At 43.7% G+C, this 16,907-nt stretch overlaps 1 protein-coding gene across 7 annotated transcripts in view; it reads right to left on the reverse strand.

Annotated features, from left to right (window-relative positions):
• Nucleotides 1–2,334: 2,334 nt before the first annotated feature.
• cnc (NFE2 like bZIP transcription factor cap-n-collar) overlaps nt 2,335–16,907 on the reverse strand; it is a 50,682-nt gene continuing 36,109 nt past the window's right edge. For 6 of the 7 annotated variants that reach the window (XM_022806312.2, XM_086989318.1, XM_022806308.2 and 3 more), the window contains 3 exons: nt 13,263–13,490; nt 5,391–5,578; nt 2,335–5,066 (listed from right to left, as the gene is read on the reverse strand). In XM_022806312.2, coding sequence (XP_022662047.1) covers nt 4,077–5,066; nt 5,391–5,578; nt 13,263–13,490 — 1,406 coding nt within the window. In that variant the 3' untranslated portion in view covers nt 2,335–4,076. The remainder of the gene's footprint in view (nt 5,067–5,390; nt 5,579–13,262; nt 13,491–16,907) is intronic. The other variant, XM_022806310.2, reaches the window with a different exon arrangement.

Genomic DNA, 16,907 nt, shown 5'->3' on the forward strand with positions numbered 1-16,907 from the left:
ATTATTAGACAAGCCGTCAGCCCGTCGTACAGATCAAAGTAACTTTGTCAATGTTTAGCATGAAGAAAAAATCTATAAAACCGGAAAAAACGCTGGTAAATCATTATGCGTTTAAAGAATAATGAGCGAACCAATCGGCAGATCTGTCACAATGTGATTATAGTAATTTTTGAAGATCCAGTGTTAAAATCGATAAATAAGTGAATTTTCATTAAAAGGATACCTTTTTTACCTGTAATAAGTGCTTTCGCATATCATGCGAACCAGATCTTATTATTATTGGCATACTCTGGTTTGTAGAGCAGGGTGACGAAAAACCGTTGACGTTTATCTGTCCCATACACGCGATTAAGAAGAACCCATTTGCAGCAGTTTTATTATAATACTGTGATATATTACATAGAAATATATAACGCGAAGGCTATATATGATAAACCATTATTTTTAGAAATGAAACATTGCCTCTTCATGGGAAACCATAACTGTTCGCAATGTATCATAATGTGTTCGTTCGTTCAACGTATGTGTACTTGCCATTTGTTGCTATTCGGATCGTGGTGTTCTTTCGTCCAACTAAATATATGCGTAGCAGTATAATAATCTGTAGTGATACTGTAGCAGCTAGGTAATACGAAGAACGTGAACTTTAGGAATTCTATTAGATGAAGGATATACTTGTAGGGTGCATTGTGAAGTGGTTGGATGGTCAAATGCCTGATATCGCTTACTCAATTTTCTATCTGCAACCTAATCACGCTCCGCTTCAGAACCTCCTCACAGGTTGATTGTAAGGTAAGTTTTTCAACAGTTTGCTGATTCATCATTATGTGCCTCATAACTGTTGAAAGAAATTATTAAAATTTGTAAGCCGTACATATTGTGAGGCGCATTATGACGCGGTTAATACAGCTATTGCCTAATCAAGGTATTATGTAACAGAATGCCAAATGAGCATGAGGGTTTTAAGGGTCTGTCTTCCGTGACCCTGAAACCTCGTGCCAGACATGAAGTGTGACTGGATGCTATAGCGAGAAAAGTAAGGGCATGACTGAGAGGTCATCTGCTGAAAAACAGGTTTCCCAGCTTACCTAGCTATAACTGATACAAGTGCGACGACAGGTTTTGTATTGGCAGAACCATAATTCTGCTCCGTATGAACGGACTGATTGGCATAAATGTCATGACGTACCTGGATCGTAATGTTTCATTGAAGACTTGAATAATATCGCAGGCTCAGAGTGTAATGACTGAAGGTGTAAAATAAGAAGCAAAATAAGGAACGTCTCCTTCAATATTGTTTGAGCAGCAAGGTTGTTCTATGGAGGACCTATTCTAAGAATAGATGTAGCATTAGACCTATTAATGATATTCAGATCCAGAGGTGATGTCTACCTTTCGGGCAGGGTGAGACTAGGTTAGATAGTTTAAATGAAATACATTCATTCGTCGCTGTTTCTCACTCACAGTTGCCAGACGAAAAGGCATCAAAGCCGTCAGTGACGGGGTAGAGAAGGGTACCCTCTATGCACAATCGATCCGCGTGCACGCGTGAGCTATGGATAAGTAGGGACCAATGTTAGGTCTGTAAGACAACTAGTGCGTTTGGCCTTCAATTTCACTTTTCCAAAGGTTTGCAGCAGTAAGAATTTCTAAGCACGTTGCCGGAAGACGTGCGCAGTGAACTTGTGTTTAATTTAGGTAATTGTGTGTTTCACCGGCTCATGTTTCATGGCAAACGTGCCCGCGGTAAGCGGTCGTGCAAGCCGATTAGGCACACCGACTCTTCTGGGGGTTGGGCCGCCGTGTGTAGCACTTGGCGACCAGAATCGCACCTTTCGCAGGCACCCTGGCAGTCCATGCGTGCACGTTTGCCACTGCAGCAGATACAAAGTACGCCTTACGAGCAACTCCAACAGGTGAACTCGACAAATAGAGAGAGAGAGAGAGAGAGAGAGAGAGAGAGAGAGAGAGAGTTTTACTTCCAGTACAATGCACTATTGCAAGTGGCGACCCCAACACTTGGTAATGACCGACCTTGTGGGGGTGCATCACTATTACTATACCGCCATATTTATAATAGGTTCAACCATTCAACCATTTATGTATTGAAGTTACAAGGCCACGTGAACTTTTTTATCTCTCCGCAAGCTATTTCAGACAATCGACGCAGCGCTTATGTGAAACGATAATGAATATGGAATAGAATAGGCAAACAATGCACAAAGCAGAAGAGTTTTATCATACAAATGAATGACGCACGGGGGCAGAAATAAACCAACCTCGTCTTCATCGAGACAAGTTTTACCTAGGGGTCGTATAAAGGTTACTACGTAATCATTATAAATTATATTAATTTCTTTATTGTATAGAGCCCCCTCGATGGTTCGCTTTGCATCATGGACAAATTGACGGCAGCGTCGTTACAAAAATCCAATAGAATGGGTGCGTCACCGGTAGAGTAATATCTTTCGTTTTTTTCTCTTTGCTTTTTTGTGTTTGTTAAATATTGCTTTTCTGCTAGTGGCCAGCCAGCGCAGGCCAAAAAAGCATCAAACTGGTGCACGAGCATCCTCCGTTGGGCGTCATGCGCTATACACAACGTAGGCAACAAAAGAAAATTATTTGAAAGCAAAACATCGTAACGTGTCCGATTGTGTTTGCTAGATTTGCACGGCTATAGACGCAATTTGATTGGGGGTCAGTGTATGAAATTGAGAGCTAGAAGAGCCAATTGATGGTTTAGTATTTTATGAGTTACATTTTTTTTTTTGTCTCTTTGTTGCTAAGAATATAAATTTTAGCTCTGATATGAAACCAAAATCATCATGAGGCAACCGCAACAGATGTTCCCAGAAACTCAAAAACACCACCATTTGCAAACGTTGCTTCCAGTCATTACTATCGCTTTCTCGTACCTTTGTTCATGACTCACTCAACTCTCTATATTTCCACGACACAACATACAAACGCAAACTTTTCTCATTCTTTCTAAGCATACAGTATTTACAAGGGGTTCGTTTATCCGCATACGTACCCAGGACGCATAGTCATACATAGCATTGTTCACTGATTCTCTTTGGTCGCCCATGAATGATGATGTAAAACTATCAATCATAATTAGTATTGTGATAATAATTAAAAATAATAATAATAATTATTATTTTAGTCAGCGATAGTAATGGTATTGTCAAATAGTGTCGCTAATATTGCAAGTATACATTTTAAGTAGCAAAGAAGTACCGGCAAAAAAAAAAAATGATTTCTGACGTAAAGCAATACTTGTGTACAACACAGAAATTCTGTCTAAGTATGAAGACCCCGAGACGACACTGAGGTGACTCAACCAAAGGAGCCTTGAGAAGAAACCTACCTAGACAATTTGACGATTTTTTCTGACAGAATATTTTCAACAGTAATTTATAGGTATGCCCGTTTCGTTACCAAAGCTAGAACTCTTCAAGATAGCAGTCTGCTTTCACATTTTACAGTTTCAAATGAAATAATTTTCCACTATTGACAGGCAGGACAAAGTGACGTTTTAACAACGATTTTCATTAATCCAGCCAGGCAATGATATCATTGCGGTGCTGGGGTGAGACGGAGGGGTCTTAGATAGTAATCACAATCGGAGCCAAACAAAGTGCCATTCACTTTATCGGTAAAGTTTCTCGTTGAATTATGATTGCTTTACAGTATGCTGCAGTAGTGTGTAGCACATTGGCTTGTCGTCAAGTGCTCTCCCATTGTTCACATTCTAACCCTAAAACTACCGCATTTGCGATACGGACACTTTCCTCTCTAACATACACAACCCCACTTCCACATACCCATGCACAGGCCGTGCATTATTTGAAATTTTAGCGCTAGTTAACTGGTTAATTAGGAAAGCAATAGTTGTACAAACAACATGACAGTAAGCTATTTACAGATGGCAAGATATCGCGGCATATCGCCAACGTTGCGACTAATTCGCCAAACTTATCTGACCTATATCTGCAAAATATAGGGTAGCCATTGATCACCTCCTTCTGTCTTTTCCAGTTTTTCTGCTTCTGAATGAATCCACGGTTACTCATTCATAGTTTAAGGTTGGCAGAATTCTTGGGTATTGCCCCAGTGGCGGCCGTTGGCCGGACGCTTGTTTGACCTAGCGCCCCGGAGTTTATCTGGTTAGTCACCTGGTTGCCTTGCCTTTCAGCTGTGCTGACTAGATCCGTCAGCTGGCGAAGGCGCATATCAGCTAGGTTCTCGAGCCGCCGGAGCTGTTCGTGTTCGACTTCGAGAGCGCGCCGCGTCTCACGTAGACGGTCAACGTCGAACTGCAAAGTGGAGATCTGGTCGAGTTTGCGTTTACGACAGTTTTGCGCTGCCACCTTGTTTTTGCCACGGCGACGAATGTCGCGAATGAGAGCGAGCTGGTCATCCGAAAGCTCGTAGCGCGTCAGTCTTTCATTGAACTCGTCGATGGAGAGGCGAACAATTTCTTCGGTTGGAATTGGAATACCGAGTTCTCGTGCGCGACGCTCGTCACGTGATGAAGTCACCGGTCCACTACCGGCGCCTTCATCGACATAACCCATTGTGGCGTTGTCCGATGAGCTGGCGACCGCTGTCGTGTCATTAGGTGTCTTCGGTTTGAAGCGCGGCACCTGTTTATTTCCCGCCGCCTCACTGATACTAAGCTCCTGGACGTTGTACACAGGGGCAAGCAATCCCACCTCACTAGGCACACTGTATGAATGGTTGTGCTGCACATCTTGAAGGGTCTGTCCGTGCAACTGCAATTCCGAGCGAATGTGAATCTTTTGTGGCTGAGGAACGACGTGGGCGTCATCATGACTTCGCGAGCGCGTAATGTCATTGCAAGTAAGGAAGGGCTTACGACCGAAGAACTTGTATTTTTTCTGCGGGACCGTGCAGCAGCTATCAATGGTGCCAGCTGAGCCGGACCCGAAAGACATGGAGGACGAAGTCGACGACGAGTTTGAGTGGTAGTTGAGCTCACCGTCACCGACGACAAGCTGCTCGTGTTCGTGCGAAGCCTCACTTGCTCCGTCCATCCATTCCTATTATGCCCATATGACAGGGTAGAAAAACAAAAAAAAAAACAAGATTATTTGGACATCAATACTTTTAACGTTCTAAACAAAATCGATCGAAAAGATGCAGCGGCCGACTAAACCTGACAGATTGGTCGACTCGCAGTAACCCCCAACAGTTGTTAAATGATTAATTTTTCTATACAGCGCTAACTTGTACTATGGTAGATAGACTTTTTCAATACTTGATAAGAGATATGGCTATATCACAAAAGGGTCTTAAGTGTACACGTTTGCTATAGAAATGAATCTTTACTAATAATGCACAAGTAACGATTGAATGTTACGTACTTCATCGCATTCATCCGAGTACATCGAAGAGACACCGGTGTCGCTCGCAGCGTATCCGATGCCCTGACCTTCGTTTTGTTTGCACATTGCAACTGCTGTCGAACATGCTGATCGACCCTGACGGCCATTTGAAAATGTGCTTTCGCTACAGACAGCACCGTTGGGTAATCCGCGAAAGCTCTCCGATTCTATAAAAAAAAAAAACAGAAATTTATAAAATTTAATTATGGGGTAACTACGAGATTGTACTTGCAACATTTATTGGTACTCATTTCGTAAGAGTACGTCAGCTGACTAACGTCACGATCGAGAAGCGTTACTTTAAGAATCGTTTTTTTTTTTTAATACTATGCTAATCTATGGAACCTTTACACTACTGTGCTTTGACAGAACTGAATAATTGTCCTGCTCAATAGAAAAGCATAAGGCAAGATTAGCTTATTGTTACGTCAGTTAACTTCAAGTTGGCTGCTTAACGGCTACCCCTACCGGGCGAGCAACAGATCTACGTTTAAACCCAACGATTTCTCTCACCACATACCACTGTCACTGCCAGATGAAGACACTTCGTCGCCGGAAGAATAAAATTTCTCGAGTGCTCTCCGTTTCCACCACTTTTTCGGAAGGTCTGCATTACAATCGGATACGAACTTCTTGGTGAACATACTGTTTGTATGGACGATAACTGATACTGGGGCACTTTGCCGCAGCGGGCAAACCTGTTCAGCCATAAGAGAACACATGTCTTCAAGGAGGTCTAAGGGCGAATGACATCGGCTGTAAAGCCACTGTCGAGTTTAAAACCTCGTTCGTCTTTCACTAGCGCTCTCTAGATTTTGCCGGAGACGATCAAGGGTCAAGACATCTATATGAGACAACGAGCCACCTGCTTGGAACCCACAAGAGAGGGTGTCTTCGCACGCACCAACCAATCACGCAGTGGAGAGAGCACCGCCACCAAACGTTCTATAAGATCAAGTCTTTTTCTGAGGCGTACTGCTCTAGGTGCAGGAGACGACGAAAAAGTCCGCCATTTTGATATATATATATATATATATATATATAGTCAAACACACCGAGATCTTGAGAACCGACTCTAAGATATGGCGGGCTTTTCTCTTGCGAAAGCAGACAAGCCAGCCGGCGAGACCTTTAAGAAAAAGGCGCCAAGAACTCCGCGCACAGTCATTCTTGGCGGGACTTCCCTAGGTCGCAGAGTTTTAGTAGTAGTGCGGGGCATCCCCGCGATCCGTCGACCGCCGACAGCAGGCAAATACAGAAAGGCAGCGGAGAGAGTGGCATGAGCAGCAGGCAACGGTCGCCAAGGAATGCCGCCTTGGTTAGAGCTCTCGGTCGATTCTGCATATCCGACACCTACATTCTTACAGACGCACACCAGCATGCAAGATAAGAAAGAATCATGGAGAAGGAGACGTTGGCAGACCTACTCTGTATAATGAAAAAAACTTCGTCAAGAGATGATAATCGATTCAAACGAGTAGCCACTCGACCTGTGTGCTGCTTCAGTAGGCGGTTCCTCCTTACTTTTCGTGCTGCTTCTGCAGCAGAAACGTGAGCCCGATAGGTTGAACGCTACTAACCCAGGAATGAACTGTGGGTTCTGATCTGACGCCGCTGTTGTTGCTAGGATCGACTATTTTGCATGCTGGAATCGGCATGTCATCTGGGCTAGTTGCCGAAACTTGGCGACGGCGGGGCCTAGATCCGAAAAGCAAAGCAACCTGTCGGCCATACTGTTACGAAAGCAACTACATGCTGACGCTACGGTAAAAACCGATGACAGAAGGTAAGAAAACTTCGTTTGAACGCACGATTAGGCCTCCTTTGTCGTTACTTCGTGACCAAGCTGTATCGCCTTCTAAATAGCAAAACGGCTGTGAACCCGCGCAAAGATCAGTGCGTGTGTATTAAAAGATATTGGCTGTTTGCCCCTAGTCTAACAACATGATTATATGGGCATACGTCGACACTGATCTGGAAGGCCGAATTCAGTGAGGACACTGCTATAGGGCGAAATCTCTACCCGAAGTTACGCTACGGAGTTCATTGTTGTATTTTCACAGCTTTGGCCAGTAGTGAAGCCCCAAGTAAAATCAGGTATCAAACGACAGTAGGAGACTTTGTGTATATATAGCGTATTCAAAAAATCGTATACGGTATCGTAATTTGCTGATCGTTTGTTCCTTTTAGTGTGTAATTAGTTGAAATAATAAGTGGACCGAGACTAACTTTTGAACAAAGAAGACTTTTCGAATGATATTGGAAGTGTGAGAGCAACACAACTGTAATGTAGCAGGGAGTGTTGGGCGGATCCCTCTACGTAGGTTACAATTAATTGGATAAAAGATAAGTTCGAAACGGATGGAACTGCTTAGTATGTCCGTAGATAATGTTCGGGAAGACCAAGAACATCAACGAATACTGGAAAGCTATAGCATAACATCTCAGAAATCTGTAACACAATAAAGTCGTGAGTTTAGCACCAGCGAATCAAACGTCCGTAGCATTTGAAGACGTTGCAAGATGGAAAAGTTCAACAACGGATAATCGAGCGAAGAACATAACTTCCTGAATGGCTCTCGGAATAAATATGGGCAGGGTACACAGTTATCGAGGAATATTGTTTGAAACGATGGGTTTACGTTCAGACTAAAGGGCATAATCGCGTTGATTTCGCAACCGTGAATCCACATGTAATGCAGAAACGTGTGAATATACCAACAGTTACCAGGTACTAATTAGACTATTGTTTTTCTGACAATAAAAAAGATCGTGACAACTTCGATTTACAGTAAAAATCGGTTTAGCACTCATTTAAAAACACTTAGACAAAGGTAGCCAACTCAGGATGGAGCTTGCGCACATGAACTTAGGGATGCAAAAACTTCGGATGAAAATTTCCCAAACTTATGGGTCCCATAAAATACCCTTCCCGTTCCTTAGACCTGACGTCAATGGACTTTTTCTTGTGGGAGAGTCTACAACAGAAAACTGATAACACCGAAACAGCTATTGAGTATGAATGTACCAGATATGTTGAATTAAATGTTCTAAATTTTGTGAACTAATAGCCGATAGATACCAGCAGTGTACTTACTGATCAGCATTATGGTCATTTTTAACATCAGCGGTAACAGACAAGTTATACAACAATATGTTACATCTTCATGCAAATTTCTTCACATTAATCAGATATAAACAAAAACTGAGTTTATAATCACTAACAGTTACGTTTTTCAGAACCCCTTATATATATATTCGCATTTAAACTAATACGCGAAGTTACGTATTCTGATTCCTGTTACTGTGGCGGTGTTCATAGTTAGCAACTTCAGCAGAAGCCCGGCATAGAATAACTGCAAGCGCATGCCAGGCTTGTCAAGCACATGATTAAATAAACAGTCAAGCAATTTTCAAAATCTGGGTCAACATGTCTGTCGACAACTAAAAACAATGTGTTGTCGATCGACTTGACCGTTTCAATGGAACGCGTATAAAGAGCGCATCTGCAGATAAACATATCCTATCCATCGACAACGATAAACGTAGTGGCAAACTCGATTTCGACAGTACCTACTATGAGGTTCACTTTCAAGTTGAATTCGTCCAGACAGGAATAGTGATCGTTGACTTCGCAGCCTTGTAAGAATAAGACGCTGTGAGGCTGAAAGTTCTCAATGAATACCTACCCCTGTAATAGTGAGTATAAACGCGGACACAGTGTCCAACGGGAATAGGCCTCCTAGCAAGCTGAATGCCGTTGTGCTGTATACTCAAGCGTAGGCGAGAGGCCTAAAAAGCGTATAATACTGTTCATGCCTTACCGGACAAGGCTGTAGTCCCCACACGTATGTCTGGATGGCTTAACCGATGAACAGTGAATTTTTTCATGCACAATACTAAGGAATTTCGAATGGATGTGGCCGTTGAACTCGCCTTGGGAACCGGATGTCGAGTAGCGTGAAAAGCTCAATGAGCATTGCAGGATATCGTCTGTGAAACGCTATAAGAAAATTTTCCTCTATAAGAACTATTATGCATACTAACGTGGCTGCAAGATGGGTTTGCCTGCGAAAGCCACTGAATCAAGTTTATATACCTATTTGTATGTGACTGAATCCTTTTCGAGGATCTAACCTGGATGTTTTGAAGAGGGCATCAAATATGAGCAATGACGGTAATATTTTCGTCTTTTTGTGGTGTATGAAGTGTGCAGGATTATTTGGGGATCGCGAGAGTCTTCCGAACGAACACGGGAGGCAACTGATCTAATAGAAATACTAATTTCAATAATACAATTCTCAAAATTTCGGTGGTGATATAATCTGTTTATTTTGAAAAATGCTTCATGGAAACACGTTTTAGTAGAGGTTTTACATGTTGCTAAAGGCATGCACATGCGTACATATCACACAGATTTCTATGGAGGTTTGACACTGCCAATCGTTACCAGCCCACTATAAAGAAAAGATGCCAAATGTCTTAGCCAGCATTGAAATATGATCAAATAAAACATCGGAACGAGTTCACGAACGCAGTTTACTTTGTTGTGTCGGGACGACAACGTTACGGTCAAAGGAAAGCTCGTTTTATTCGAAAAAAAAAGCCGCCAGCGGTTTAAAAAGCCGCAACGCATTTGGGTAGCAATCGATGAACATTCACATGGAGAGGCAAGCCGATCTGCTATGCCGATTCCACATTGTATACTACAGTTAGTGGACCGCAGATTGATTGAGAAGGTTAAACAGGTTTGTTTTTGGGCGCTGTCCTAGAGAAAAGCTTCTATCACACATCCATAAGTTCCTATAGCAAAGTATCAGGGACAGAAATATTCGATCTTGTTAGAGTGATCCCTAAGCGTTGTTAATGGGACAGAGTAGCAGAGCTTACGACATACTAGGTGACAGAGTAATTTCAATTTGGATTCGAGGTTGTAATTTCTAGGTCAAAGCCAATATTGGTTGAGTTCGCGTAGTGAAAGCGATGTAGATTTCCAGTCCCTACTCACCGCTTTCTCGTAAGTAAATAAAACAAAAACTATGGCCCAAATCATATATGCCACAAAAGCATACTTTTTTGCCTGTTTTGGGTCACTGGTGTACGATTCATTGCTAAAAAACGGTTATCAGAGCATGGGACGGGCAAAAAAGTTTTATCAAAATAAGCTAACTAATCTCAAGTTAGTCAAAAATACTTCAGTCATCGTATTCGCGCTACACTCCCGGCTGTTTCCTTTCCTCTCGCATTTTATGGTTCTCGCAGAATCGCAAGCGAATTTCTGAATCATGATTTGAGGGAGCGGACAGCGCCAGACGTCTTGGCTATGCCCTCATCGGCAAGTCATGCACCACCAAACTAGACATCATACATATAGGGCATCATCATTCTGTGGTTGTCGTCACAGCTTCAGCGTCTTCAATGACTAAGACGAAGGAGGGGGAGGGGGGCGACATTCACTCACCTCCGTTTGCACAAGGCTTCCCCCATACACGTCCATTGCAGCGCGCAGCACAGGTAGTAGCAGCAGGAGCCGATATATCATACAACGTGGCTAACTACACCCACAAAGCAAGACGACCACGTACGTTCTCTAGTCATCTACTAGCCCCCGGGCTAACCAGAAGCTTCAACAGCCTTCGGTCGTGTTGGTCGTCCACAACCATAGCGATGGGGGCTGAACGAGATCTGGCCCCAGGCTTTGACCCAATGCCACCTGTCAGATGCAAGCAGGTAGACGGCAGTTAGATAGTACTGACTTATACGTATTCGAAAAGAAAACAACACAAGTAGCCGACGGGAGTAGTCTTCTCGTTCGTATTGCTTCCTAGAATACTCGCCATTACTCTTCGAACTAGTTTACTCGAACGAGCAATGATTGTCCATCCGTTCATTTGTGTCAGTCACCCAATCATTGTAAGATTCGTGTGCCCTTTTACCTGTCGCCCTCACTGCCCTTCATTGCTACCCACCGGGAGCGCGTGTGTTAAGTTGAACGATCGTAGCACCGAAATAATCGTTGTGCTAAAATCGATACCGACCTTATTCGTTCGTAAGAGTCGGCCTCGTTTTCTATCCCAATAGATGGCCAGGTTTTCTCCTTTTTGACGCTCCTGCCCCGGCGCTGCCTCACCCACGATGTTGCTCAAAATTCCTTGCTTAAACCTCCATTGGCTCTAGTGTTGCCGTTAGGTGTACTATTATGTGTGTAAGTTAGCGTGAGCGTCTGTGTGTGTGTGTGTGTGTGTGTGTGTGTGTGTGTGTGTGTGTGCTGTCGCTGCTAGTCTTGCTACTGCTACTAGCTTGTCGACCTGCTTTCGGATTCTCAGGTCTCTGTCAGGACAGTGTTGTGCATGTACATTACGGACAGCTCTAATGCTATTCCTGCATAGTTGCCTGTATAGGACACAGGGCGCTGGTATCGGTCTCTAATCGATCGAGTCGATAACTCACCATTGGCAGTAGCGCTCATAGTAAGCTTGGTTTTATCGCCGGTCTTCGCCGATTCGACTCTCACCCACAGCATCTAACAGAGCGCAACAGCGGCAAAGAATGCGAACTTGCCTACCAAATCGCCCTATCTTGATAGACTAGCTTTCTTGAGTGTTTAAATCCCACCATCAGCAGCATCGAGAATCAGTAGGTCTAGTAGTCTTGCGGTACGAGGTCAGAAGCAATCTCAAAGATCGTCCCTGCTCCCCGTACGCCTGCCTTTTCATCCGCTTTTAGAGTTTCGTAAGGTTTCTTCTTTGCAATATGTACACCGGTAAAGCGGCAGATAGACCCGCACAGTCCAGTCAACTCGATCCCCTCACTTCGGCGCAATAGGCCGTAGTTAAATGCAATAAGAATCAGATCCTCAGAGTTTAGTACTGAAAGGCTGGGACGCCATCGCAACAAGAGCTTCGCCAAAACAGGATAGCTTGTTTGCAACGCGAAGGTTTCGCCTTCGTAAGTTTTAGCCGTCGCCGTTAAGAATAGAAGCAGCAAGGCTGCAGCAGCTGCGCCCGTCCTGTAGAGTCTAACTGTTTCTTCTTTGCAAAAAATAGAAACGGAATGGTGGCAGCGGTTGAGGCCGGTTTGCCGCCAGATAGAACTTCGTAAAATAGCGTGCTACCTATAATAACTAAATGATCGTATACTACCGATCATTGCTAATACTATGAAGTTCTGTTTTGATATTCGTTAACCAATTTCAGCTTCACCTTGACTATAATCGTATTATGTTTTCAGTGTGGATCCTAGGATTGGACCCTTCGTGCAGACTCGATCGCTCGCTACGTATTCCTTGCGTAAGCTGTTGGACGTAAATGACGCCGCGATCACCCAGCCGATTTTGAACATCCACCATCGCTTCACAGCCGACATTTGTATGCATTCATTTTTTACTAGCAATTGTTGCGACTGAAAAGGGCCGTCGAGTTCTTTGAGCTTCATTGCCAATGATAAGCACCCAGCAAGTCGTGAGTTCAATTAGGCATCTTTCCAGCAATCCATCGTTTGACAACGTATTCGATCTATAAGAGAGCAAATTGTTCCAGCGATATCAACACCTTTTGACATCATCGGTCGGCTTTAGCCGGCTAGACCGTTGGGCGATCCCAGTAATTATGGGTCGCGAAGAGAAATACAGTCACCAATCTCTCACTTTTGGAAAGTCTTAGCAACGCAGCGCTAGGCTGATTATGGTGTTATCTTTACGTCGCAGCGCTCGGGAAACAGCAACTCTAAGATGGTATGGACCTAAAATAAATATGCCAATAATTCGTTTAAAAGTAAACTGCCAACTATATTATATGGTCTCGTTATGGTAATTAAATGGGAATAGTTCTTTGGAACTTTGTTACGACTTACGATTTGGCACCGGAATGCAGGCGACAGTGGTATGATCGGTCCCGTTTAGGCCGAGCTGAGGAGAAAGACTTGTCGCTGTTCCGTTGGAAGCTAGCGATGCGAAATCTTCTGGAAAAAGTTCAAACGGATCCCAGGACGCTGTGGAAGTATTGAAAGATAGCAGATCTCGCGTGGTAGGTTGATCATTTATACCGGATGTCTTTCCGTCGGCACCGCTATAATGACTCCCTAAAACCGACCAGCAAACGAGAACAATATCGTGATGCTCTGTACTAGAAACGTCAAAATTTACCTCGCAGAAAATTTTACGGATAACTTTCCAGCAGTATATTGATTTATGCTATGCTAATGCCCTATCATGTTAACTTCTTTTCGATCTTTTCAGTTTTTTCTTCGATAAGTAACAATTAATTTCCATTGTCCGGATGTTCCTGCAGGTTTGGCGACCACGTTCCGCCTATAGACATTCTGACGAAATGAATTTACCGTCTTAATATGACACTGATTAGTATCGACTTTTAATATTGTACCTATCAACGAATCGCTCGCTCACTGATTCTACAAGGGTCAACCATTAGATAAACATGCTTTATCAATTATCGATCTGTTCCGCCATTTCCATGTGCAATACCACTGCACTGTTCTAGATAAGTGTTTTTTTAACTTGTATTTGTTGCTTTATAGTTTGCTTGCTGATCGATAAGTACTAACTTCGATGGCGATCTGACGACAGAGAACAAGTTTCGTAACGCACGTGGGTATGTTACATAATCTGCCAAGTGGCAATTCCTGCATTAGACAAAAAGAATACCCTCTTCGCTCACACACGCACGAAATTGAAGCGCTATAATAGATCAAGGGATGAAGGCAGCCATATTCATTAAATCGCGATTTGCTCTTTTCAGTTCTTTTTTTTACGATCTGAGTCCGTTGCTGTAGACATTTACTTGGTTTACAGATGCAGATTCGTAATCCGACATAAGACTGACAGAAACCACGTTCATCGCTTATCACCGCAGGCCTTGGCTCACTGAAGCACATATTTCAGCTTTAACTACCACTGCCATGAACTTCTACCTGCGCATCCACTTACAATATCCGCAGGGTTTTTCTTCTAGCCACCTCATATCCGTTTACGAACGTAATCCTCGGTACTTCCTCTGCACACTCTCGAGTCTGACAATGCACTACGCAACCGTATCACACTTCTACGTCAGCCATTAGTAACAGCAAAGGAGTACAGTCTCCATCGATGGTTGTTCTGTACTTCTTTTTTCTTAGTCACGCTTTTTTATGACACGAGTGCAATCGGCAACGCAAACGGGTCGATTATTAAGATCTGCCGCTTCGTGTAGGTTGACGATGGCGCGAGTTGTTACGTTACAACGCATTGCAGGCTATCTTTTGCCATAGCGCTATTTTACCTCGTTTTGTCTAGTTTCGAGGCAAACTCACCGTATACTACAGCCACTGTTGCAGCTGCTAATCATACAATACAGAGCACAAGCGATACGATACAGAAGGGACGGTAGAAGCTAGCTGCGGCCCGTTACTAAGTTTACTCGCTCTGTACATATAATAGTATAACTTCTTTAAGAAAGTTGCTCTATAGGGATGAAACGTCAGTCAGCCAGCCAGCCAGCCCCAAGAGTGTCATAATCTACATAACATCCTCGTTCATGCAACACTTCCGAGCATAGACGTGTTGCACAGCCACCGCCATCAGCAACAAACCTGCACGGCTACTTTTATCAAAACTCTCGTTGGTGACTACCTAGTGTTGTTATTTGAACGTTTGTCACCCTTAGTAATTGGCCCCACTTGACTCAGAAAGAGTCGAGGTCGATTCGGCCTACCCGCGCAAACATATAAACCGATGTTCTCTCGGATCAAAAGCGCACCTTTAATCACTATTATGCAGCAACACGAATACAAGCATAGATAAAGTTTCAGTCAGTTGATAATTATCTCTACCCAACTGAAATGAGCAGTTCATTGTTCACTACTGCAAGGCCATTCGTACTGTAGCAGTTGCGTCCGCAATTCCGCCCCATTGCCAGTCAGCTGCTCAACAACAGTGAATCGATCGTCCAATAGCTAATTCTGTGACAACGAAACGCTCGCTGTTAGGTCTGTCAGAATCGCCTTCGGCTGCCAGCATTGGTGGCTTTTGTGGTCTAGGATCAGCAGTTGTATGAGTAGTTAGTGACCGCCATACTACTAGCTAGCTATGACAGATGAATAACTAAGGACAAATATGCCTACTTGACCCTACCGTTGCGGTTGCGTTGCGTGTACAGCTGCTGTCGCCCGCGCATCTAGCGGTGTCACAAAACTGGCAATGCGAACCGCTGGTACACCTGCTAGTGGGTGTAACAGCAACGTCGTGGTCCTCCAAGAGAACTCGGCGGGAACATTTACAGCAACCACGATCTACGTCACATGAAGGCAACACGGAACTATGATATGCCAGCAGCAGCTGTAACAACGGCGGAGAGCTTGTAAAGGAAGCCAGCGCCAGCGAACGCTTCGCGTTTCGAACGATTAAGACAGAAATGTCGGGAACAGTTACGGTAACGGTAACAGCGATAGCAACAGGAAAAATAGTGGCAATAACCACGAAAAAAGCGAAACGAGGCTAAGATATAACTGCGATAACAGCTGGAGATTGCGGTGGACACAGCACGTTCCCTTTAAGAAGCATGACATCAGTCGTCGCCGTGGAGATGACGGTCGCTGATGGTCCAGCCGAGGGTAGCGCTGGGATACTAACCGTTAGCGACGGCATCAGCAGTCGTGTCCGTTGTTTATGTGAACTTCGTCAGACAAACAACGCTCGTAGTTGTAGTAGTTTAGCTGCGATTTCCCCCATTTAGCGCGGCTAACAGTAACACGTGCTCGTTACAATGGCCATTCCTTTTTTCGATTGCAACTAGGTACTTTTAGCGGAGAAGTAAAATTGTATGTGGTCAAGGAACACGTAACCGAGTTGGTACTATTTGATCCAGTGACTAACGTATACGCTATTAAATCATTTTTCCTTTGGATCTGCAGCTCGTAAAGTCGCAGAGGGAACATAGACAATAGTTACCATTCTTGTTTTCATGGCTAAGTATCTTGTGCCATGTGAAGATCCTACCAACTTTATAATAAAGTTATGTTACAAGTGGCATAGTTCATTTTACGGTTTCCACTTAGCCTGTCCACGCCTCCGGCCCGATTAGGCTCCAACGAAAAGTGACAGTTGCAAGGAGCTGTGTGTAAAAGTACTCAAGCACCGGTGTAAGTATTACCAATCAATATCTTTTAATGCATTGTTGACTTTGTGGTAAGCGGTAAGTACTAATGGTGAGGGCAAATGCCTCGTGAAAAATTCACTATCTCGCAGGAAAGAAGGTTGCCTAGATACGAATAGCAGAGAAAGCAAATCCTGAATGTTAAAGCCTAAGGGGAAAAAATCTACAAAAACTCATACTTCGCTCGTTAATGATCATAGGCAAATACGAAGCAGATATCTCAGAACTAAAAGGGGAACAATAGCTCGAAGATAAGCTAGAAGTCAGACGTTCAATACCGTTTCTATAATAGCTTCCCTCACTTTTACAAATTATCAGGCTAAAATAGAGCTTATCCATGACACGACCG

This window comes from Varroa destructor, unplaced genomic scaffold (assembly GCF_002443255.2).
Source record: "Varroa destructor unplaced genomic scaffold, Vdes_3.0 BEIS01000005.1, whole genome shotgun sequence".
In the NCBI taxonomy this organism is placed as follows: domain Eukaryota; kingdom Metazoa; phylum Arthropoda; class Arachnida; order Mesostigmata; family Varroidae; genus Varroa; species Varroa destructor.